Source organism: Archocentrus centrarchus, chromosome 10, assembly GCF_007364275.1.
Source record: "Archocentrus centrarchus isolate MPI-CPG fArcCen1 chromosome 10, fArcCen1, whole genome shotgun sequence".
Lineage (NCBI taxonomy): Eukaryota > Metazoa > Chordata > Actinopteri > Cichliformes > Cichlidae > Archocentrus > Archocentrus centrarchus.
Genome location: NC_044355.1, coordinates 5268250 through 5294128, shown reverse-complemented (window position 1 = coordinate 5294128; position 25879 = coordinate 5268250). Strand labels below are relative to the sequence as shown.

Genomic DNA, 25879 nt, shown 5'->3' with positions numbered 1-25879 from the left:
GCAATATTCTATATGCAGATTGAGCTCCACATGCAGCAAATGAATTCTTCATTATTAAAAGTCTCCAAAAAAAAAAAAATAAATACTTGAACATCACAACTCTAATAAGTGACAAGAATCACTATTTTTTTCCCCGACCTGGTTGCCCCTCACGCTGCCGCCGTACTTATGCTGAAGCACGTCCAAATGATTTTGATTTCTTCCCTCAGATGTAACACAGATATATTTTGTTCCAGCCAGTAAAAACAGCAAAAGCTGCAGAGTCACATTCTACATTTAGGGATTTTTCAGCACAGATTTTTGGCCAAATGGAAACAAACCAAATCCTGAGGCATGTAACCTCCATGCAATGCGCCCTTAGAATTTATCAGTGTTGCTATGAGACAATTTATGGCTTAGTAGAGATGCCTCGGTTCAATCAAAGCCCAAAGGCAAACTGAAAGGCAAATCTGACAGTTTCAAAAAGGGAAGAAAGCCATGGTGAAAGGAGGATAACGCAATTATCGTTACTTTGTGTCTGTGTGTTTTGCTGTCGTTAACACTGAACTCTAACATGGGCCATTCCAAACAATAAGTTATAACCCCTCTATGACACGCATCTCACCTGGGTCTCTGGGATGATTGGACTGTCCTCTGTGGAGGTCTTGTAAAGAGTGGAAAGGGGTGTGGCCAGGATGACGGGGTTGGGCCTGACAAGGCCAGTCAGGTAACAGCTGGGGATGTCGTTCTCTTCCCGCTTCATTACCACTGTGTCCATCACATGAAAGACGTTCCAGGGTAACCACACCGTGCGGTGCAGCGTGGGGAACGGAGCACGTTCATAACTCAGCGTCAAAGACGCTCCACCATTGGCCAAGAGGTCAAACCTTTAATGTTAAAAAGGAAATACAAACAGGAATTGTTAACAGTTAAATACTGAATAAACTGTCCTTATGGTGTAAAAATAAAGGTTCAGTAGGATCTGCAGAGGTTTCTTTTACAGCTTAGACCTTATTTTCATAGTTTTGGCTCTTACCTCTATTTTTTTATGATTGGACTATATACAATATACATCTTAGATAATAAGGTGAACACAGCATCCAAAGGCCTTTATTTTTTTTTAACATAAAACCAAAATAATATTTGCAATTATCTGTCTTCTTCCTAAAGGAATTCACAGTAAGCAGCAGTAAAGGAAAAGCCCTTTCATTAGCAATGTTAACACATTTCCAGATCTGCTCACCATCACTGGCTTGGATATGTTTTTATTACTGATTAATGATGGCCAAAACACAGACCGATATAATTTTGGAGTTTCTCTTCAAGTACAAAGTAGCACAGTAAATATTTATGTCAAGGCTGATAATCCTTTTTTCAAAGGCAGTTTTCCTTATCAAAAGTGATCCTACTGTTCAGCCTCCATATATTATTATCATTCACTGAATCTAATTTATGACTTTTGTTCACCCAGCGTGCTGTTAGAAGACACTTTATGGCTGAATTTGGTTCAGAGTCCTGAGAGTTTTCACTGGCGAACTGGTTTAATTAGTACGACATTACTCAGGGAAAAGTTACTGGTTTGGAAATGAAGGGTGAGTCTTTGAAGTGCTGCTCTATATATTCTGCGAGCTCCACTACCCAGGGGGTAAAGCATCTGCGCAGTGACATTGTATGCATCCACATCCACAAAGACACACGCACAGATTTGAATACTTGCACATCTCGTGTACGCACCCGGACCCACGCACACACGCGCCAACAGCCAAGCTGTGCAGCTGACCTAAAACAGCTTCCTTCTCAAGCTTTTTCCACTTTGGGCAGTGGGGAGCTCACAGCTGCAAGAGGCCAGGCTTTGATGCTGCCACCCCCCCCCCCCCCCCCCCACCCCCCTTCTTAACACACTGAGCGGATCTGTTGGCTAACCAAGTGTGATTATCCCTGACCATTTATCACGCTCCTTGTCAGAAGAGTTACAGGGCGGAATATCTGAAGAAATCAGCTAATCCGCGGCTATCTGGGGACCCAAGGATTGTGATTCATAACAACAGCTGTACAATTCTCTGCCACTCAATAAGCCCTTTATTTCACATTGGCAACACATAAACATGGTTTCTATCTGTTGCATTTCAAAGGAGGCTCGGTTCATAATCTCTGACGACCACGTGCAGAATGAAGCTCCCACCTGAGGTGAACCCTCCCTGTAAAAATGTGTGACGTACGTTTGTCTTGTATGTATTTGCGCTCCCATTATTAATGACCCGTCTGTGGTAATAGCACGAGAAGGTCAGACAGTAATCCCATGTTTTACTACACCGCAGGCAGATTGATTCTACCCTTGCTGATTCAATGCATTTTAAGCAGCCTGGTTCAAAATGGCCTCCAACACTGTGACATTTGCATGAGGAATTGTTCTAGGGCACAATATGCTGCTGTTTCGATTTGTTTTGAGCGCATTTTGGATAACTGCCAGGACAATTCCTCCTCTGCTGGACAGCTTTTTTTTCCTGGATTTTTCCACACGGGTCTGGGGACAGCAGGACATGCCACAAATAGATTGCCGCTAGGGCAAAGGTTAAAACCTAAGGACTGAGCTGACTGGGAGTCTGCTTGTGTATATTTTGGATGTGTAAAATCAGAGCTGATTGTTGTGGAAGGATGGCTGTGTATTCCCGGATGCTGCCCCTGTTGACGCATGTGTACACGGGAAAGTAACTTACATGCCATCTTGTCGTGTGATGGTATAGCCATACTCCGGGTAGTGCAGAAAAGACACGTTGACTCCAATCAGCGGCGTCCCGTCTCCCGTTAGGACCTGACCCCGGATGACTGATGCCAGGCTGTGGGGGCAAACAAACGCAGAAAGAGCTGAGCAAACAAACAATGCCAGCCGGTGTCAACGAGCAGCCACCACATCAGCACTGCTAACAACTGTCATCCCCTTGCCAGTGGCATGAGTTGAGAGGTATGACTTACTGATTGTTAAGAACACACACACACACCAGTGGTCGTTACTCATGAAAACACAACCTTACAGAGCCCCGCTCTATGTCTGTTTACAGCTTTTAAGAACCCATAAATCAGTGGGATGAGGGCTTCTGTTAAGGTTTTGCAGCATCTTGCACTCGTATTGCAGCATATAGACATAGATATGGATGCATTTTTTCCATTCATGTAATACTTAAAATAAAAACAGGTGTTATTAAGAAAAAATGCACCACACTACGCTACATATAGCTCTATGGGCATTTCAGTTTGTGAGGCCATTACGGAAAACTGGGAATAAACGCTAAGAGTGTAAACACACAGCAGCCAGCTACATTCACAGTTAAATTATCAGTCTCCTGAGTAAAGTCAGCTCGGTAAATGAAGTGCACAATGCACCCAGCAGTGAGGCTATCAAATGAGATTCATGAGTGAAATATTCACACTTTTGTTATCTGAGCTTGCTGAATTTGGAATTTCCCCTAAATTGTATTTGAAGAGGGTGTGATCCAAGTGTGATTATTCCGACAAGTGCTGTTGCTTCTAAAAAAGAGCCTTTTGTCAGTGTCATGCTGAAGTCTTGCGCTCGCTAGCATGATAAATGTCTGTGGTAATACTTGTGATGAAAGATAATATATCAACAAGAATTGTGTTGGAATGAGCTCTTCAGCTCAGTTACAGACATCCTCTTGATGTGAGAAGTTGCAAAGCCAGGCAACCGACGTGTCAAGAGGCACTTTATAGGAATTCAGAACAACAAAATTCAATGCTCGAGGCAAACTGTCACAAATGGAAAAAAAATGAAGGGTTTATGAAAAAGAAAAAGCAGTGCTACAACACAACGGAATCGCCACAGCATATTTTTTTTTTTTTTTTTTCTTTTAAAGGTGAAGTCATGAGTGTTACAGATGTTAAAGGAAAATGCAGTTTGAATACAGAACACATACAATGTGTAAAGTCAAAAAGTTGAAGGCTTTTGCTGGTTTAAAGTCTACGGGCAACAATGTGTTTGGTTCAAAAAAAAAAAAAAAAAAAGAGGAGAGGAGAATTTTTCATCACAGACTTCAGTTTCCAACAGAATAAATTGGAAAGCTTAAAAAAAAAAAAAAGTCCGTGTTCACATCTGGTGGCTGCCTTATGCAATCCACCCTGCTCCTACTGGTCAAACTAATGCCACTGGAGCAGATGGGAGTAGTGGTGGTGGGGGTGGGGGTGGGGGGTTAAATGCATCACTTCAGGGCACCTCTGTGGTAGTTAGTCTAGCATGGGGGAGCATTACTCATTCACTTTCCCAACTCAGATTTTCCCTGCTGGTAAATGGATTTGCTTCTGGTCAATAGGTTTTCCACCTCTAACAGTCCCTGCCCCACCCCCCACCCCCACCCCCAACACCCCACACCCTCGCAAAAAAAAGGGGGGGGGGGGGGGTTTCTTGTGCATCTTTGCTTTGTAAATCACAAACACTGAAGATTCATACAAGATTAAAGCCTCAGATATCCTCTGCCATTATTCATTACGGCAGCCGGGCCTACAGGTAGAACTCGGCTAACACTAATCCTTATTTTTATATTCCTAAGTGTGAAGTCATTTGTTAAGGTAGCCCTCTGTGTGAAGGTACAGTAAAATAGGAAAAGACAAAACTATATTTCTCCATCAACATTTAGCTGTTCCAATTTCTCAACCGTGGAGCAGAATTTTAAGTGTTCCCTCTGCATTTTTCACCGGTGGGCAAAAAATGTTCTATTTTGTCACTTTATCTCCGGGTCATTACGTATATGAGAGAGAGAGAGAGAGATGATCAACAGCTTTAGCCTCTCTCTCATTTCCCTCTCGCTTCATGTCTGGTACAACCATCTCCCATCGTTTATTTACTGGCTCAAAGAACAAGGCCACTTAAGAGCCCCGGCGAAGGTTCCCTCTTCCTTCCCTGTGACTCTATTAATCTTTTGAGAGGCAGACGGATGATACAAGAACTGAACCACCAAACAAACGCAAAGTCGCACCACCTGCTGAAACCCCAGAAATGAATCATATAATTCATGCATTCTTATCTGTCATTGTGCCAGACTGGCGGTAGAAAAACACCGTCTGAAAACCCAGTGGGAGACTTGTGTGGGGACATGTGATATGGCTGAGGAACTATTGTGTGGGGGAGAGGGATGGAGGGGAGAGTGGGGGGGAGCACTACACCACAACACATGTTTTATTCTCTGTGCTATATGAGGGACAACTTTACTGCTGAGTTCTGAAACCTGACCACACACTGAAATCTGCTGCCTTTCTCTAGGCAAACACAATGGCTTCTTAAAAATAGAAGGACATGAATGACCTCTAGCTGTTTCTCATTTCTGTACCTTTAAACATCAGATACTCTACGGCTCGGCGTAACAGTCACTACCGTTGTTGAAAGTCTTCTCTTCTGGCATTGTTCCAGTGCTTCAGAGACTTTTTTATAATGTATACTCTGCAAAGGCAGTGGATAAATTATTCACTCTATAACCTCAATTGAATTTTTTAAAAAATGGGTCTCCAAACAAACCTTGTCACTACTAAATTCTACTTCATTATACGACTCTTTCAAAATGTATTTCATGTATGCAGTATTTGCCATGCTGTGATAAGATTTTAAAAAAAAAAAGGTAATTAATTTGGCCAAATTTCGGACTATGCATGTTTGCAGAGCTCCTAAAACGCTGTTTTTGACTATAAAACTAACTTCTACGAGGAGATAAAAAGGCAAATGAATATTTTGAGCAAGAGAGCTAATGCCACTGCCAGACATGAAATCGACATTAAGCTGAAGACAATGAGGATGAGGATTACTGAGAACCCGGCTGTGGGGAATTGCCTCATTCTATATTTTCAGTAAAGCATGCTATTTACATAAGGATTACTTTAAACTATTGGAGGAAATATTCCCAAAGCCTTCTGCACACAGTTGGCAATCATTTTCCTCTCCATCAGTCACAAAACAAACTCTTCTTGTGATTCTGAACAGATGTGGGAATGCACTGAGGTTTACATGGAAAATATAACTCTCTTTTCAATTTGCACGTCGATATAGCGCAGCAGTCTAATCATTAAGTAAGGTCTTCACATCTAAACTCGTCAATGTCTTTACCTACAATAAACACTAAAAATCAAATACGTGCAACAAGCTGGAGAAAAACATGTGGGCACACTGCAAGGTGTCACACTTAATAAAGGAGTCATAAAAACACAAAAAGTCACAGCTTTTATGCCCATCAGTGTCAAAATGTCTGTGAAGCACAATAAATCTCTGTGGGCAGACCGTGTGGTGAACGTATCTAGCGGTGCATGTCAAAGGATCTAAACTTCTTGAGGAATGTGAACACTTTTTTTGTTTTATGGAACTCTTTTGTCCCATAAAATAAAAGAGTCTGCAGCCGTGGAGCGGCTACACGAAACACGGCAACATCCTGATGTTTGCCAGGTTAATATGCACCATGTTGCTAAGAGAAGAAATGGATGGATGGATGGAGGAAGCATCCAGGTAAGCGTGACGCCGTTTTTGAGGTCTAGCATCAAAGTGATTACCGTTTTACATCGTCCAGGTTAAAATGGCTGTCCGCACAGAATTTCATGGTAGTGCATCCAATGGTTGTTTTCAATGAGCAACCAACTAACTGTCAAACCATGCCTTTCATCCTGCTGTACAATAGTGTGGCTAATAATAATCATAATAACAGGGAACACGCTGCAGTCCTCTACCTTCTTCTAAAACAGAAATGTCACCTTTATGAGTTACGAACTAAAGAAGTGACTTGAAATTGTCATCAAAGTGGTCATCACGCACCACATAACAGCAACAATAGGTATAATCTGAATAGATTTTTCACTCAGTAATAACTTGACAAAATTATGCATGTTTGATGTTCTTTGTTGGAAGAATAGCTGAAAATGAGAAAGCTTTCTGGCCAATATCAAAGGTGTGTTACACAAACACACTGTGCGACGGGCAGCTCACTGATGCAAAAGTGAAATGATGCCGTACTCACACGGTCCTGTTGTCTTGGTTTAAGCAGTCTAATCCTTATGTTTTTATAGTTATAAGGGCTGATTTTAACAAGGAACAGGCTCATTCCCGAACCACTTAATCCCAACTTGTAAAAGAAATAAATAAAAGCTCGTGGCAGCCGAGCGACTGTAAACGCGCCTGCCACTTTGACTGCAGAGACAAAGATGTGAGATCCTTCAACGTTTTCGAGGGGCTGCGCAAACACAGGTGCGCCTCCTCTCTACTGGTAATGAGACAGCAAACACCTGACGTGATCCAAATAATTAAGAAGCTGTCAGTAATTCATTAAGCCGCTTACCTGCTGTTGAAAGGGTTATCCCTGGGTATCACGTGACTGCCACTGGGGCCAATCAAAAAGCTGACGCGGTCAAAAAAGCTCTTAGAAGAGTGCTGGGCAACTGAACTCTGGCTCTGGCTCGCGATGGCAGCTGGGTCAGGTGAGCCGCGACAGTAGGTCTGACCCTGGCAGGCAATCTGAGTGCAGCAGTCCGGATCCATGCAGTCGACGAGCCCGTCTGGAAAACAGGAGGGACAGTCGAGACAGGGAGGAAAAGCTCGGATGACCTGGATATGTTAGGGTTTGACGAAGGGAAAACACGAGCATCTCTATTACTGCGTTCAGCTCTCCTACACAAAGATGACTTCTTACATGAACTTGTGTTCATTAAAGCACCAGCAAAGATCCTACGCTGACACAAAGTATGAAACGTTTCAAAGTATGTCGCCTCACGCAAAACCTCAAAAGTTCTGGGGTTGTTGATTAGGCCAAGGAGAAGTTCATTAGAAATCCAGCTTGTGGAGTTTTAATATATAGCATCAACAAGTCTTTATAATTGATCTACTGTATATTTTAAAGCATGCTGTTTAACAATCTGCTGTGCCTCTACATTAGCATATTCTTTCCAGTGATGTTTTATGTATGATTGATTTGTTTTGTTTGTTTGCACTGTCACTGAGGAGCCACATCAAAGCCAGTTTTCTGTCTGGTGCAATAAGAGATACACACAAGTTTTTTTTTTTTTTTTTCTGAGGCTAAAAAGACAATTTGTACGAAGCTTTTACTACTTCCTACCTCCCTCGTTATCCTTGCCATCTGAACAGAGCGTTTCGGTCGCTACATCGCATCCCAGCCCTCTCCATCCCGACTGGCAGATGCAGTGCCAAACGTTTTGATCCAGGACGCACCTCCCATTGTTGTTGCACAGGCCGGGACAGCCGTCTGTTAACACATCACGTATATGTCAAACAGCCAAACACGTCAGGGCAAGGAAATCAGGATGAGAAGGCGAGGAAGGGGTGAGAAGACAAGAGCGAAAGGGGCGTTCAGAGTGGATGGGGGAAGAGGAGGAATAAAAATGATAAAAATTAAAAAAAAAAAGACAGTAATAAGTGAATGTACAGTACAATACACCTCCAACAGGACTGGGGATGGGAGGGGGGAGTTGTGAGGAGTTACGGTCGTTTCACATGAGTTTTACGAGAAGTTGCAACCACAGAGTAAAGTGAAATGTATGGGATAAAAAAGGAGGGCGAACCATCCGAGTTGTTTACTTACTGTTGAAAGACCAGTGGGAGATACTGCAAATGCATGTTGCGTCAAATCCTCACAGCAGTGATTTTGTGTTTAAATCAAAGTCTGAATAGCCCTTTTTGAAGTAACTTCTTTTAAGGTTACACGACTCCTCATGCTGCGACGTTTTTTTTTTTTAAATGAATTGCTGTCTTCATGTCAATTCCCCAGCAAGTTTTTTTTTTTTATTTGTATATGAATCAGAATTTCAAGGATTTCATTTTTTTGAGTTAAAAGTTGCACAAATCCCATCTAAGAGGCTGAAAACACAGTCTTGGAAGTTCATTGCCTTTTTCTTCTTTTTTTTTTTGTGGCCTGAATATAATTAAAGAAGGAATAGCCTATTGCAGATGTTAGAAGCACTCATGTGAAGTAACAGCAACATCAAAGGGAGGAGGAAGTATATGTAAATAGGGGAGGGAGAGTGGTAAGAGGAGGCAGGGTCTAGAGTCTCCACATTTACAGAAAACAGTGCACTTGCTGCCAGATCGCATTCCGTTTAGTGGAGGGTGAAGACAGGGAGCCGAAACATGACTAAACCACACCAGTTCAGGGCGTTTAATCTGGCAGACACAGGGAATTAAGACAGGGAGGAGAAGGGACCGTGGAGTCTGGTGTGAGACTGGTAAGGACGGACAGGAGATGAGGGGACATATCGAGGGAGCAGGATCACAGCAGAAACATTATGATTGACTTGGACATAAAACAGGTGTATATACGCCGTGCTAGGAAAGACAAAGAGCAGGGAGGGATTGTTCGTGACAATCTCCCTTGGGGGGGTAGTGGTTCAATTTACCTTTATATCCTATCTTGACTGCTCCTATTACACAACCGAGGAAAGGGAAACATTTGGAAAAGAAAATTACTTATCGCTGTGGTGGCAGAGAGCTAAGACTGACAAACACATTTACTTATTGTAACTTACAGGGAGTACAAAAAGTGGAAACCGTGGCTGGCATAAAGCTGATGTACCTGCCAACTTGGTTTAAATATTTGGAAAAGAAGCTTTGCAGGTAGTTTTCCCGAAGATTATCGCTGTCTTCCCCACGTGTTAGCTTCTGCTCTAATTTCAATCTCTCTCCTCTGTATGTATCACAGTGGTTATGGTGATTGAGCTCAATAGCTAATATTAAGCATGAGTGACAGGATTTGACTGATATTACTGAAAGAGAGGGAAGCTGTGAGCTCACCCATTGCTAACAGAGTTCACATTCTTTGAGCAAAATAAAGGTTTTCAGCTGGATCAGAAAAAAAAAAAAAAAAAAATCTAGCGTGAAGTGTATAATTCTCAAGCAAAGTGAAAAGTGGGGTTTTTTTGTTTGGTGTTTTTTACCTGATACTCTGGAATCCAGGGCTAATACATGTAAGCCAAGAAGGAGTTGGAAAGACACAGACAGGCAGGCATACAGACATAAAATAGAAAAGAGAATAGACATAAGTAGGAATTAGTTAAAGATATGCAAATGGGCAAAAAGGGACAAGCAGAACATTTATTTAAAAGAGGGAGAAGAAAGAGAAGCAGCACACTTAAGAGATCCACAGTTTTGCTACATCGGGAGGAAACATCTAACATTTAAAAACATCCTTTTGCTAAAAACTCAGAGTCAGTGCAGATGTTAATTAAAGCACAGAATTAGTTTAAACAGAATTATAGATGGTGATAGAGATTTGTATTCTGTCTATAGGATGCAGCATGAAAGAATTCAGCAATATATGCTCAGTGAAATATTCATTTTAAAACCCTCCCGCTGCTTTACTTTGCCACAGAAAGACGGTCTAACATAAAGAAGAGCACACTGTTTCTCTTTGCATCTGTGTGTGTTGCAACACACTTTGTTGTCAGAGTGCATGAGCCAGTTTCATCTGGGTCCGCTTCAAAACATTTTACTATCTGCTTGTCAGGAGTATAGGCTCGGCCTCATTCCAATATGAATGCATCATGAAGCAGAATGCTATACTTCCTTATTCCCCCCCATCATCTCTCCTTCAGCGCTTTTAACAGCAGCATGTCAATGAACTAGCAGTACACAAAGACAAATCAAAAACACCTTAGCGGAAAACTGCAGTGCTGAGAAAGCAGCGACAATGGGTTAAGTCTTGCATATGAAACAGGATCTAGATGCGTGTGACAATAGAGTGGCCGAGGAAGTCCTCTATTCAAGCTCTGACCATGTAATGTGATTAAAAGGTGCTTTGTGCAAATGGAAGTTATTCAGGGTTTGAAAGACAAAATAGGCTCCCGGTTGTCCAAGAAAAGGTAACGCGCTGCCTATTCATCGCCCCTGCATCCGAAAGCAAGGAGTTACTTTCCAGTCGGGAGCCTTAAACAGAAGGGGAGGAAAAAAAGGGAAAATGGATGCTGCACAGTCAGCCCCGAGGAGGGAAAGATTAATAAGATCAGGAATGTGACCCTTCCAACAACTCCCTCACTGCAATCTCGTCGCCCCTCGGAGATGGATTTGTGCTATGGACAGGGGGATTGCTGATGAGAGAGCTTGTAAATACATAATTGTGGTTCAAGAGTTTGGAGTGCTAGATCTTTGCTTCAGAGAGAATGTGTTATCATTGAGAGGTTGGAAATTACACTTGGGGGAATGCTGCTTGAAACACTGGGTCAAGGTTTAACTACAGGACCTTTGACAAAGGGTAAGGTGTGAAGGAAGCTTGAGTTAAAGGTCAATAGGAAGTGACATCTCAGAACTCATTATCCTCATTAATGCCAGGTGAAGCACTGCCATTTCAGAAAAATGATATTCCAAAGAGGCCTATCCGTGGCTTTTTGGCTCCCTAAATACCTGCCCTCGACTCACTGAAAGAGGCGTCACTTCAGCAGTCGAAAGGTTGAATATCTAAACCAGTTAATTGTAATATGGCATTGCATTTTTAAAGAGAAGAGACATCTTCCGCTTTTTTTTTTTTTAAACATGGAAAATGTTTTGTTACATCCTGATTTAAAGACAAAATTGGCAACATCATGAGAGAAATTCATTTTCAAGTTTCTCTCTATTGCCAGCATTTATTTCTAGTTTCAATCCAGCTAGTTTCCAAAAAAAGGGCAACAGCCAACCTAAAAAAATAAAAAAAAAACTGAATGAATATATACAAGAAAAATATACCGATGTTATTACATTCAGTATAGTCACCATGGCTAGTGGGTGAAGAAGCACTCAAAGCTTTTACTAAAAAAAACAAAAAAAAACAGCAACACCGTGTAAAAAACAGTCACTCAGAAGGAAAATGCTGGCATTAAAATGCTAGGTAATGAATGTGCATTAAAAGTGTTTATACCATAAAATTTGCATTATTATATTTTCCAGCACCTAATTATTTTCATGTAAAGTGCTTTGTTATTGCCTCTGGTTAATTATTGAGGCAAAAAAAAAAAAAAGGGGGGGGGGGGGTTACATCGTTTAGAAAATGCAACAAGTTTCGTAAACTAATCAGTCTCCGATTTAACCAGCAGCTAATCATCATCATGAAGGAAACAGTCAAACAGCTGCCTCAGAAAATCTGCAGAGCAGGAACCGAGGAAAGAAAAATAATAAACATGTATCTGAGTAAATCTTTTTCAGTTACCCTCCAACACCGACTGTGTCTGACAGACATTTAGAAGAAATGTTAGAAGATAAAAAAATGTTTAGAAGCCAAAAAAAAAAAAAAACATTAAAAAGGGAAGATAAGGATGAAGATCCTGGATAGAGTGTTTGGTTCAGTGATCTCTGAAAATTGGATTGCAAGACGCAGTTGTTTACCTCTAAGCCCTGCGAATATCATCAAAAACTACTCATCACTTGCCATGCAAAGGTAGTTGTTCGGAAAAGGTAAGCAGCGACAGCAGTACCACAATCTGTGCCTGATGCTTGAAACTGCACTGAAAATCCTGACATTCACACTCCAGAGCTGCCCTTTTAAATCTGCCCATAAATGAATTTCCTCTGCAGTTTGTGCCCTTCTGTCAAGGGTGTGTAGGTGTACGGTACTGTATGTGTCACCATGGCTCACCGATGGTGCAGTGTTCACCCGTCCAGCCTTGGTGGCAGTCACACTTGCCCTCTCGGCAGACTCCGTGGTCGATGCAGCGTGGGTGACAGTCCCTCTGCTCACATTCTGGTCCTGTCCAGCCTTCCTCGCAGTGACACACACCACTTATGCAGGAACCGTGGGGGCCGCAGTCCACCACACACACCTCTGTCGCAAAACAAAGAGCCATGGAGACATGTAGTTTCCTCTCCTTGAGAAGCAGCCCCCCACCCACCCCTCTCCACCCGTTCTAGACTCGTGTAGTTTTGTATTCCGAGTACATGCATCTGCCAGCACAGAAAAATGCTCTGATGTCTGCTAAGTGTAAGCTTCCTCTGTTAAAGTGGGACAATAAGTTTAACTGTAAACAAAACATGAAAACTGTGCAAGAAAAATCTGACACTGTACGGCAATGACTTCAGCGTCTGACACCATTTCATCTAAAGAGAGTGAAAATTACAGTTAAAGGAATGCTTAAGATGCATCGTTTTACATGGGAAATGTCAGGGCTTTGTGCTTTCTTGTGCGATATGGATCTCAGTGGACTCGTGCAAACAATTTTTTCCTAAAAGAGTGCAGAGTGGAATGCACAACAGACATTAAAAACAATCTAATTTTCATAGAAGAAATGTCCTTTCAAATTTTATCCTGCTGCTACTTCACCAAAATGCACAGGGGGTAGTAAGAGTGAGGAAAAAGCAAAAAAAAAAAACAGCCTAATTCTTGATGATCAGTCCCTTAAATTGACAGCATTTGACATGTAAACTGTAACTGCTTTCCACAACTTAACATGGTTACAGTGTGTTGAAATGGAGCTCAGATGCACACTGAAGAGAGAAAACGTTAAAGGTTTTAACATTGTATGTTGCATTAGAGCGCTCACATCCCTCAGGGAAAAAAACCCAAAAACAAATGGGCCGGCTGGCCACACCTCCCACACTCCTTTTGCCTCTCAGCAAGGTGTGTAGAAGAACAAAGAAGCAAAGAAAAAGAAAAAGGACCCCTCTGCACGATTTTGATTCCCTGAGTTTGGTATTTGGGAAGCTGCCATGTTGTATTCTGGAGCCAGAAAAAGCCATATTTTCAAGAAAGGGTGGAGTGCCAAGTTATAAGCTGAGGCTAGCAGGGTGCATTCATAGACTGCGTAGAATCATCACACAGATAAGAAAGAAAGAAGAAAACTTCATGGTGTACTACTGTACACGGTGTCCGAGACACTAAACGTTTAAATGCTTCTGAAGAATCGTGGCAGTACCACACAGAAAGCGGCGTGCACTGCGATGACCGCTAGGTTGAACAAAGGGCCCAAATTAGGGCTGCACTGGACGCTGCACTCACTGTATATGAAGGACCCATCACGCTCAGCCTGGCTAAGATCAGAACTTTTCCACAGGAAGTAATCCAATCCACACAGCAACATATTAATAACTATATTAATAACTACGTGGATGTGATCGTCTCAGATGTTCTGAAGTTTGATTCGTTTTGAGCATCTTCTTCCTGCCATACGATGCTGTTTGTCTCTGTCCATCGGGGACCCTCAACAAAAACTTTTAATGAGGAAAAAAAATGTGACTTTAATCTGTGCTAATGTAACCCAACAATAGCTCTGTAGCTAGCCACCACGTAGCTCATGTGTGTCAGGCAGTCCAACTTCACTAACTGTTCAAATGTTGCTGCTTTTTAGTTTTCTATTTCTATTTTTTTCTATTTTTTCTATCTACAGCAAAGCTCTATGTTTCAGTTTTTTTTTAAGAAATGCATGTTCTATAATCTTTAGGTGGAAACTAGAGAACTACTTGCTTACGTGTAACTGCACTAAACTTTGTAAATTCTCTTTTTCATGACGTCATCTGGGAGAAGAGCCGCACTGATGGTTTTATTGCAACTGAAAGAATTTGGACAGTTTTTAACTCTCAGTGTTTGATTTTTAGGAACCTCAGGAGCCTGAAAATGGCTAATGACGCCAAACTTAACAAGCGGCTAACACATAACTTCAGAGTTATATAAACATTAACCCCATAAAATAAACCTTTTTTTTTTCTTTTTTGGGAACAGGCTGTAAACATGCTTTTTTCCTTCTCTTTAAGTTTTTAACATAGAAGTCTTTAAGGATTTACTTGTTTTCGGAGCCCAACTCGAGTCGCCAGCGGAACAAATGTAGTTTTTGGGCACTTTGCTTTTTGCTAAAGACATCATTATTCCACTATATCTTTATATAGCAAAGCATGTGAAATGATCACTTTATTAAAGTTCAGGATCTTGTCTATAGAGGCCTTTTAATCAGTATATAAAAATAAGCACTTGCTGTTCTTGTTAAGATGTGTGACTCATTTTACATCTAGTTGATTGGAAATTTACTTAGTAAAAAATTCAGGACTTTAATTAACACATTTTTTCCATTTGCAATAAAACAAATGCTCATGACACACACACACACACACACACACACAAAAAAAAGGTTTCCATGAATAATTACTCCAGGATCATAAAAAAAAAGACATTTCTATCAAGCACACGTACAATCACCACAGTTAGTAATTTTTCTGTTGCTATAGCTACAGTAACTTTTTATTAGAATGATTTCCTAAACTGTTTTTTTTATGAGTGCAGTTACCCTCAAATGAAACAAAACCTGTCATCACTCAAAAAGCATTGAACAATAGAGCACTGCAATTACTGTGCATCTAAAAAAAAACTTCCAAAACAACCACTTTTAAGGTTTTACATATTACAAAGGCTCATTTACATGGCGTCTTGGCAGACTGGGGCGAGGGTTATGGATTTAAGGGGGTTGTTATAACATGTTAGATCAACATGTTGTCTTCAAGTATGAAGTAGTTAAAAAAAAGAAGCCGAGCAGCTGTTATGAATCTGTGTTATCCTTACAAAATTCCAATGACAGAATCCATGGGTGGTAAGTAAATCAGTCTGTACCAGGCTAAAGCTAATGCTCAACAATCTGTGGCTGCTCTTGTCTGGGAATAAGAAATGTTGATTTCCTGGAACCAAGAGCTTCTATCAAAGCTTTTGAACAGAAGAGCCGTGAAGCTTTCTGCTGTGACAATAGCCGTCAGTGTGCGAGACGAAAGAAGCTCAAGTATGTCCTCAAATTTCAAGTGACTATAGACGCTCCAGAAAATTTAGAGCCGCATGATGGAAAAGTTTGGTACTTTTTTTTTTTATAAAACTTAGTACAGCTGTCGCTGAAAGCAAATTAGCCAACATAATTCTGCTTCCCAAAATTGAACAAGTCTTAGATGCTCATATATTTTTATTATTTTCTTTAAACCAATCCACCCCTGCTGCTTTGCCTATGCTCATCCGCTTTACTGAGGCTCTTTTAACTCTCTGTTCCAGCTCTCTGAATAGAGTTTTTCTTCGATTGAAGGACCTTGGATGGTTCTGATTAAGCTGAGCCGACACTGTAGAATATTAAGCGCGCCTCTGGAGAGGAGTCATTCAATTCCAAAGGAATACCTCCTTCCCATAGAATCTATGCAATCAATTTTTCATTAGTCCAAAAGTGTTTATCTACCTTTAACATGCCCCCGACTGAGGGGTTGTGGGCGGTCGATCCGTGCTATGCGCTTGTTAATTAAAGTTTATTTAATTGAAGAAGAACTGCAGCATTAATTACGAAGGAATTCTCCACCCACCCAGGTGGGTAAACTCCCCAAGTTGTGGACTGCACTAAGGCCAGTCTCCTCAGTTCTGCTATTGACAAGCGAGAGTGAGATATCTTGCTGAGTGAGAGGATTGTGTTTGAAATATCAAAAGGTTTAATAGAATAACAAATTACTTCTCTTTAAAAAAAAAAAAAAAAGAAAAAAGGAAAATAAAGTGAGACACAAAAGAAAAGGAAAAATCTTTTCACCAAACAAAATTCTGCTTTCTTGTTGGGCACCAACCAACCTGGCTTCATGCTGCTTCAAAAGGCCCGCACAGGCATCTCAAACGCACCATCCAGCCTCCTTATGCTTTAATTTCTGCTTGAAGTTCAGCCAAAAGTAATAAATTCAACAGCCTTTTATACTGACGGAAACAAACTTCAACTTTCCGGTTTTAATTGTTCGACTCAGCATGTGTTTCTCTCTGGGTTTAACACACTCGGAAAAAGTCTATTCTGAGAGGGGAAACAAATAAATCAACTGAATCTCACGCGCAGATAACAGATGGGAGGGGCCAGCCTTTGAACTATCATGTCACCTACCTGTGTCGAGAGACAAACCACCTGAATACAAACCTGGTAACAAGTGGAAATGGTGTGCTGTGAGCATCTGGGAATACTAATTGCTCTTATCTCCTATTTAAAAAAAAAAAAAAGCTGCAGCAAAATTGCATTTTATTTTTGATGTTAAAAAAAAAATACATCTGTGTTGCTCTTCAAGAAGAACAACATATGCCAGGTCACACAAAAGTAATGTGGAGCCGAAGCTTTGTTGTTAGCATATGCTGCGTTTGTAATCCACACATGCTACAAGTGTTGACTGCCCAACTTTGATGGTGTGATCACACCCACAGTTTGATTTATTCAGCCCGAGACAAAAATGAGGCAAATTTCATTTCGATTCAAACTGTAAGCAAATCAAAAACCTGCAACATGTCTCAGATGCTAATAATCAGCAGCAGGTCTTGTAATTCTGTTCTGGCAAAGTCAGAAAACTTTTCTGGAAACCTCAAGAAAGAAAAAAAAAAAAAAAAGACATTAACTTAGTATAACTAGGACAGATTTCAGTATGTTACCCTTAGCCTGTATGCGTATGTCCAACCATGAATGACTCCTGTTGACAGATACCATTATCTGTCTCCTTATACTCAAGAAAGCCTTTGTATCCAGTTTGTTTCCTGTAGTCAGGTGAAATTACTTTCTTACTTCTACTTGGTAAACAGCTGAGATTTTTTACTTGTTTTTTTTTTTTTTTAGGTATTTCGGGGTGTTTGTGTCGTGTAAACAGACATTTGGTATTGTTCCCATTTGGGTAGATGTGAACACATCCTCAGCTGAAAATGTTGCATTGTGAAAATAAATAAGCAACGGGGTGGTGATGTGACCAACAGCAGCGCTCATAAAACAGCAAGTAACTCGTGTGCTTAGATGAGATGAGAAACCTCAGTCCGTCAGGCTCCCATTCATCATCGTCTCCGGTGCGGTCCCAGACTATGAACCAGTGGAAGTTCACAAATTACTAATTTTGTTTCCCTTTATGCTTCATGTGTCAGAAAGCTGTGAAATACCGATTCAAGACTGGTTTAAATAGTTCATCGCAAATTGTGGCATATCCATTTAGGAAAATAAATTGTTCTTCGATGTTCTTTTAATGATATTTCAAAAACATTAATGATGAATGACCTCAAAATTGTATCTGTTTTGGGTAAATTATTAAAGATCAAATCATATATCACACAAATTTCTCTCCTAATTCTATTTATTTCTATTCCAAATTTAAATAAGTTAGGTTGAATAAAATAACCATTTGTAGATGCGCTGCACTGTGTGTGACAGAGCTTTAATTTCAACTTAAAACCGGTAATAAAGGCTTATACATCTGCTGTTTTGGATACCCAGTGTCTGTGCACAGCAAGAGGGGGAGTTATTTGGAATACATGCAGAGAAATGCGGTACCAATTACTTGTTAGAGAAACTTCTACAAAAACAGTGGAGAAAAAAAAAACACTATAGATCTGGCTGTGCTGTCTCCATTGACTTGTTTGTGCAAAAACCTTGCACTAATCAGCAATGTGACAGACAAATACAATAAAAGACTGCAGATTTACTTTGTTTAATTCTATTATGGCAAATGCGTAGAATTTGAAAATGTGCCTCCAGTGTAAAAAAGATTTAAAAAAAAAAAAAAAAGTGGAGCTGCTACATATTTTTTTGTATGTTACTAAAAATCAAGTGACGGCTGAAGCTCGACCTTTCTTGATCAGTTACAAAAAAAGCAAAGCAACTAAACTGAAAATGAATAAACAGTGTGTCACCTTTCAAGGTAAATGTTCAAAGACTGCACAGTTGCTGATCTTTGTTAGTTGTGCTTTTTAATTTCATATATAGCTGCAATTTGTAGATGTCTCCTTGACCTTAAGATAAGTGTGTTTCACTATTTCCTGAAACTGCATTGAAAAAAACTATTAATTGGAGAATTATATTATTTAATGACTGTGAAAATAATTATATGTTTTAACCTTAAATCATACAAAAACTTCTCTCACATACGAGGTTTAGGTGAGGGAAAGAAAGTGATCTGACCTATAGAGCAGTCGGCACCTGTCCAGTTGGCCTCGCAGATGCAGGTTCCCGAGTCTGTGTTGAAGGTGCCGTGACTGGAGCACTGCTCTGGACAAGTGCTCTTCAGGATCTCACAACTGATCCCTCCCCAGCCTGGGTTACAGTGGCACTCACCATGATGACAGGCTCCGTGACCAGAGCACGTCGGGTCCACACAGTCCACTGAGGACACACAGCAAGGGTGACAGCGATGTCAGTTTACCACTTCTAGATTGGATACAACACTACTTATTTACCCTGGCCACTTTGAGTCTGCCACCAGCCAAAAATCATTTTAGAGTGGAAATGCTCGAGTGCCAGATGATGGCTGGTGAGATGCAGCTGAATTTCTTTTTTTTTTTTTTTTTTTTTTGCAGGGTTTGGTGGTGGCCAGTAGTAATTTTCCACCCTATGTTCAACCAGCTCCTCTACGGTATATTATAGGGTGCTTCCAACATACTGGCAGCATAATTATGCTCCATTACAGGCACTAGGAAAAGCAGCACAATTAGTGTCTAGACAGATACAATCAATTACTATTAACAATTTGCCGACCAACTTGCTGATCTAGGTTAATAATTGGCAATTATGACCAACATAATCAACCCATTACTAACAAGGGATAATTTCCAACAACGTTTTTCTGCTTCTTCCAGTGCTGATTGCTCTGTGCATTTCTATATCTACTCAGACGCTGATAATGATTATTTGCCAATTTGTCAAACTGGAGCCCTAACATGCAAGCATGGAGCTACAAATGCAGCTTCTTCCCATGTTCTTTCACTTCAAAGAAAACCGCAGTATATTCATTAAATGAACTCAATAGCATTTTACATGTAAGGTCAAAAGCTCCCACATGTAAATCTCAGCTTATAATTGCTTTTTGTCTATATGAAGATCAATAAAGTTAAATGCGATGACGTGAAGGGGGGGGGGTCAAAGAGCTTGACAAGAGAGAAGAAGCAGCCCTTCCTTAGTAAATGGAGGAACAGATGCCATTGACTGATTGATTTTAACAAGTGTCTTCATCTGTGGCGCCTTCCAATAGGTGACTGCATCAATGGGCACTGCACAATCTGTTCCAGCTTGTACCCTGATGTGCTCTAAACACTAAGAGGGAGTTAATTCATACAACCCGTATCAATAACGACATCCAAAGCATTATCTGCTTGGTGGAGTCGAAAACACCAATTGTTTCACCAATGGACTGTGTCGATTCCCCCTGAGCTTCACACAGGAATATGTTGCATCTTGCTGCTTTGAATCCAGAGGGAAGAATTCTTATTTTCAGGTTACCTTGTTCACAGTTGGTTCCTTTGTGTCCTGTGTTGCACACACAGTTTCCAGCAACACACAGCCCGTGTCCCCCGCACTGAGGATCAATACACTGGGAGGCAGGAACGTCACACTCTGTGCCCTTCCAACCACTGTAGCACTGACAGCGCCCCCTGGTGTATTGGCCGTTACCGCTGCACAACACCGGGCAGGCGGCTGAAGAGAAACATCAGGTAAATCTTTAGAATGTAAATGTATCTAATCAGGCAGATTGTGTTCTTAGATGGAGAACAGATGAGAAAACTGAACCCACTTTTGTGTCTGTATTTTAAATGTAAGGCAAGCAGCCTGTTGGCTTAGCTTTGCAGAAGAACTAGCTCGTTCGCAAATGATGCAATATGTAGAAATGCAGACAGATCTGGTTCCAAATGGAAGGTCATGTAGATGATTGAGTTAGTAGACAATGAGCAGAAGTTAAGTGCAAGTGCAGTCATAGTTCTGGGAAGCAGGTCACAGACAGGTATACTGATCTACACACAGAAACAGCCTGTATAATACATGTGCAAATATGTGCTGTAGTGGATATTCTACCTGTTCTCTCTAGCGGACAGGACAATGCATATGGATATACTGCAAATTCTGCATTTCTAGTTTCTGGATACCTACCAGCTGACAAACATACTATAATAAGCTATTTCCCTTTTTCTTTTGTGCACTGTGAACAAAAGTATATTTACTTTAGGGATATTGTTGTGACACCCAAAATTTCTAAAACACAGACATAGCTGGCTTTGTAATTTCTTTGGTTGAACTGACACTTTGAGACGAGCACGGCTGCTGAGTAATTACCTCTGGAACAATATGGTCCTATGAATCCTGGGAAACAGTGACACGATCCCGCCACACACTCCCCGTTCCCGTAGCAGTTGTGTGTGCACTCTGTCACAGATTCTGTGGATACAGCAGCATGTAATTTACACAATTAATAACTCATCCGATTGTCATATTACAGCAAATCTAAATTTCCTCTTTAATGTAACATTTGACAACTGTAAAAATTTATGAAATACTGCGAGACAGCCAAGCCAGCAATTTTTCTTTTTTCCCCTGCATTAATTTAGAATTTCTAAGCATCTCTTATCTGCAGTGCTCGTATCAGTCATGGCATACATTTACAGCTATTTGTCCATGTCCCACTAAGGTCTAAGCCTCCATAACACTGTTCTGCACCCCAATTGTTCCCCATATAAGCCATGTTAAGTAAAAGCCACAAAGGCATTTTAAATTACAATAAATGTATTTCCTTGACACAATTTCCTTTTTTTTTCTCCCCCTATTTCCTCTAACGCTCCACCACCACCTCAAACCTTTGAATGACTGATCATGCCCACACAAGCAATACAATCTCCTGAGCGTTCACAACTCAAATCCTCTCTGAGTTGAAGTTAATCTGACATATCCTACAGACAGATCTTGTGTTCATTCAACAGACCATCGCTCATAAAAGGCACCCCCAAAAGACTGGGACCCTCATTTTGATCTGCGTTAAGGGGGCAAATTTTTTTGTTATTACTCTAGCTTGTATTGGATGTTCATTGAGCCAGCGTCGGACCCAGGCAATTTTGACCTCACACGTCAATACCTTTATATTTCTAGGGCCGGATCAATGTAACTCCCGAAGGAAATAGAAAAAGAAAAAAACGTTAACTCAACCTCAGTGTTTTTCCTACCACAAAACCCACAAGGAAATTTCACAGACTTCAGAACACTGAAGAGGTTGTTAGGAGGGAAGGATCAATGCTGTGTATGGTCTTGCATTATAGTGTTGAGCACAATAATCCACTACCCTCCAATAGAAGCTTGGATCTGCCTCCTTGTTTTCTCAAAGTTTGAAAAGCTCAACTTGTTTGTGTGGCAGCCAGATTTTCCAAATATCTAAGTGTTTGTTCATGCAGGCGCAGCTAAATTAAAGTCTTCCAAACATGTTATTACACACCATTCCTACAGCACTCATTCTCCTAGCAGATGTGTTGTCCTCATACCTTGGACGATGGTGTTATAGGAGACTGTCTCCACGCTTCGGCCATCATTATAAAATGCAAAGTGCCACACCCCTGAGTCCAGGTACTGGATGAATCCTGCTTGATGGACAGCAACTGGGTCTAAGCGGGACCTTGTGTCCGGTTCGCTCAGAGTCCGGTGCTCTTTGGCGATAAGCCGACTGCCGTCCAGTAACTCAACAAAGTCATACTGCAAAACAAAACCCAGAACAGATTCCAGCAGTTGCAAAAAGATGGTAATTTAACGTCAGCCTAATTAAATCAGGCAGTAAAGAAGAGAGAGGGTTCAAAAAGTTTATATATTTTTAAATATTGGCTGCTTTGCGTGCACAGTCTGACAAGGACTCAAAGTGAAGTTGTAAAGCAACACACAGCCATAACAGGTTTGTGTACACAGCAAATATTCCGAGTATAATAAATGTTGATTTTTCAGTGAAAGCTATTTGGAGTTGATAGATGTGGTTTGGAGAGGTGTTTGTATACTGATAGAGCTGATATGGCTCCAGGGCAAATGCTTAAAAATGTTCCAAAAATATACTGTTGTGTCTGCTGGGAGTGAATTTACAGACAGGCTGGCAATGTGTTTATTACAATCTGCAAAATTAACATTGATAATGTAATAATGCTGATGCTTAAAATTCTGATTTATTCACTTCAGGTGTGCCTGTCCAGAATATAAATAAATACAAAGTTTTTGAATGAGATCTGCAGTACCAGTCAAAAGTTTGGACACATTCTCATTCAATGTTTTTATTTTTTTCCTACATTGTAAATTAATACTGACGTCATCGAGACTGTGAAGGAACACATGAGGAATCATGTAGTAAACCTGAAAATGTTAAACAAACAAAATATGTTTTAGATTCCTAGATGCGAAACAGCTTTGCACACTCTTGGCATTCTCTCAATCATCTCCATGAATAATCACCTGAAAACGTTTTCCAGCAGTCTTGCAGGAGTTCCCAGAGGTGCTGAGCACTTGTTGGCTGCTTTGCCTTCACTCTGTGGTCCAACTCATGCCAAACCGTCTCAGCTGGGTTTAGATCAGGTCATTTAGATCAGGTCATAGTCTAGGTCGGATCATTTTTGACGACCTCATAAAGCTGACTGAGAAAATGCCAAGATGTGCAAAGCTGTCATCTAAGCCAGAAGTGCCTATTTTGAAGAATCTAAAAAAAAAAAAAAAACACGTTCTGGTTTGTTTAACACTTTTTTGTTTCCTAAATAATTCCTCATGTATTTCTTCATAGTTTGGATGACTTAAGTATTAATCTAAAACAATTTTTTTAAATAATGAAAAACCCCTGAATAGAAGGTGGTACTGAATATACAGTTTCTTCAAATTAAAGTCAGTACACTTGATTGACAGGCTATGAAAACTGTCACTGATGACGATGATGATGTGATAGATACGTTTTAACTGCCAAAGAATTAACCATATGGATATATCAACTGTACATTACAGACAGTATAATGTAGATGCTTAACATAATAAAAAAAAAATCTCTCTAATCAATGACTCACTTTGTGATGTCGTCTGAAGTAATCTGAATGAGTGGTTCTCATATTTTGATTAAAGGATTTCTGTTCCACCTCACTGTGAGACGTCTAAAGAACCTTGGAAAATTCAAACTGCAACACTCACCATGACAAGTACATGCTCACCCTCTGCGGGGGGGGAGGCGCTCTATAAATGAACTATAAAATGAACTATAAAAAGAACATTCATCACCACATATAATTTGATTCGTGGTGGTTGTGTCAAAGCAAGTAGTTATCTCAAGGTGAGTCTGCTTGATTATTTAGCAACTGCCTTCATTGGTATTAATGTTGTGTTCTGTTTATTAACTTTAAACCATCAGCGGTAATTACATCCCAACAGCTCTCCTGTTTTTGTTAACAGTAACAGCGTAAGTGTATCTGTTGGCTTTCTCAACAGCGGACTGCCTGAATAGGCATTTAGGAGAAATCTATCATTTTTAGGGACAAAATATGCCCTGGGCTCTTTGTGAACAGGCACTGGGCTTGTACATAAGAACCAATGCAACTTAAAGACATAGTGACCTCAGGCATTTTCTGTTTTATTGTTATATGTGGGGGAATTCAGTATAACAGTATATCAATACATTATCTCCAAACAAACATTGATTTTTAGGGGTAAACAAGGAGTAATGAGTTATTCCTGCCAATGAGTAAATTGGTACATCTGGTCTCAGTACACCTGCTCGACACCTGAGTCTCATTTTGACTAAAGCTGTAGGGTACAGAGAGCACTGCAGCAGAAAACAGTGTAACACGAAAATCCCCAAACATGCTACAGACTGCAGAGGAGTACATCCGATGAAGACAGCAGATCCCCTGGCTAACACAGTTGTTAGCTACACAGATGCACTCAGCCTATAGTGAAGGCTCAGGCTGGAACAGTCTGTGGATTTCTCAGCAGTGGGATGCATACAGATTGGCACAGTACCTGTTTTTAAAAGAGCTTCAATTTAAATCCAGTGATGAGGCTGTTTGCAGAGGGCTTTGATGAACTGTTAAGCCATTGATTTCTGACTGACATACAGCTGAAGCACTTTTAAACTGAAAATTCAGACATAAATTTATAGCATTCAACCACATAAATGTTTCTATTAAAACATTCAATTCCATTCAGCTGGAAGTCAACAGCTCATGATATGCTTTCAGTAATAAAAACTGACATAAATATGAATGCACAACCAATTCCTTTTAACATTATTCTGTAATCTACAATAATTGCTACCTTGTGGTGAAAATGTGATAAAAAAATAAAATAAAAAAACAGAGAAACGTCACCAGGATGCAATAGTCAGTCTCGTGGAAACACAATGGATGTGCAAATGATGTAAAAATAGGGACAAAAAGAGAATTAAAACAGGATTTAGTGCTGAGGAATGTGACAAACACAGACCCAGGCAACCTTTTAGTTGACTTGCAAACGACTGAGAACAGAGCATTAAGTGAGGGGCAGGAGGAGTCAACACTGTGATTTAAACTGCTCTGAGCAGAGCGGGGGGGCAGGGTAGGGATATTAACCTGGCGGAAGTTGACTTCTTTGTGTTGTTGACTTGAGGGAGAAGTAATAAAACAGTTCATCCCCGAAGCCCTAAACCCCCTGGCCAAGTGCATACATCTCGATTAGCTTGTGTGAAAGCCCCCTCCCCAACTCATCTCAATCCAACAATGCTGGTGAGTAACAGTCAAGAGACCAAGCGTGCAGAGACTGCTGGATGCCCCATGGACAGAAAAGAAATGCTCAGAGCCTGTGAATGCCTTTAGATTGAGTGAACAAGCAGCACTGGTACAACAGAGTACAAATTGCTAAGGAAAAAAAAAAAAAAGGAAAAAGAAAAGTTTGTTCCTACTAACTTCTGGTTTGTATCAGCACAGAGAGACACTCAATAGCAGATGGAGGAAGTCTATATTTGAGAAAGGTGGAAAGGCTGTTGCACTTAAATGCAGTCGTGTCTTCCAAGCTGTGAATACGACGAACAGTCAATATCTCTCATTGGGGTCTTTCATGCTCAGTTAAGTAAATGCATTGATTTGTGCCCCCAGTACTTGAATAGAATGTAATTTGGAAGTGGCCACAATGGACACAGTGCCCACCATTGACAAGCTTGAGTGTCAGTACAACAATTGCTTGAGACATAAAAGTGGTG

General features: G+C 40.6%; 1 protein-coding gene across 1 annotated transcript in view; it reads right to left on the bottom strand.

Annotated features, from left to right (window-relative positions):
* Positions 1 to 25879, bottom strand: part of si:dkey-237h12.3 (teneurin-3) — a 122722-nt gene that overhangs the window by 29353 nt on the left and 67490 nt on the right. The window contains exons 7-17 of the mRNA XM_030738766.1: positions 22179 to 22386; positions 20986 to 21087; positions 20158 to 20352; positions 18844 to 19044; positions 12573 to 12758; positions 9904 to 9924; positions 9367 to 9390; positions 8073 to 8219; positions 7299 to 7515; positions 2697 to 2816; positions 605 to 866 (exon numbers count right to left, since the gene is read on the bottom strand). Coding sequence (XP_030594626.1) covers positions 605 to 866; positions 2697 to 2816; positions 7299 to 7515; positions 8073 to 8219; positions 9367 to 9390; positions 9904 to 9924; positions 12573 to 12758; positions 18844 to 19044; positions 20158 to 20352; positions 20986 to 21087; positions 22179 to 22386 — 1683 coding nt within the window. The remainder of the gene's footprint in view (positions 1 to 604; positions 867 to 2696; positions 2817 to 7298; positions 7516 to 8072; positions 8220 to 9366; positions 9391 to 9903; positions 9925 to 12572; positions 12759 to 18843; positions 19045 to 20157; positions 20353 to 20985; positions 21088 to 22178; positions 22387 to 25879) is intronic.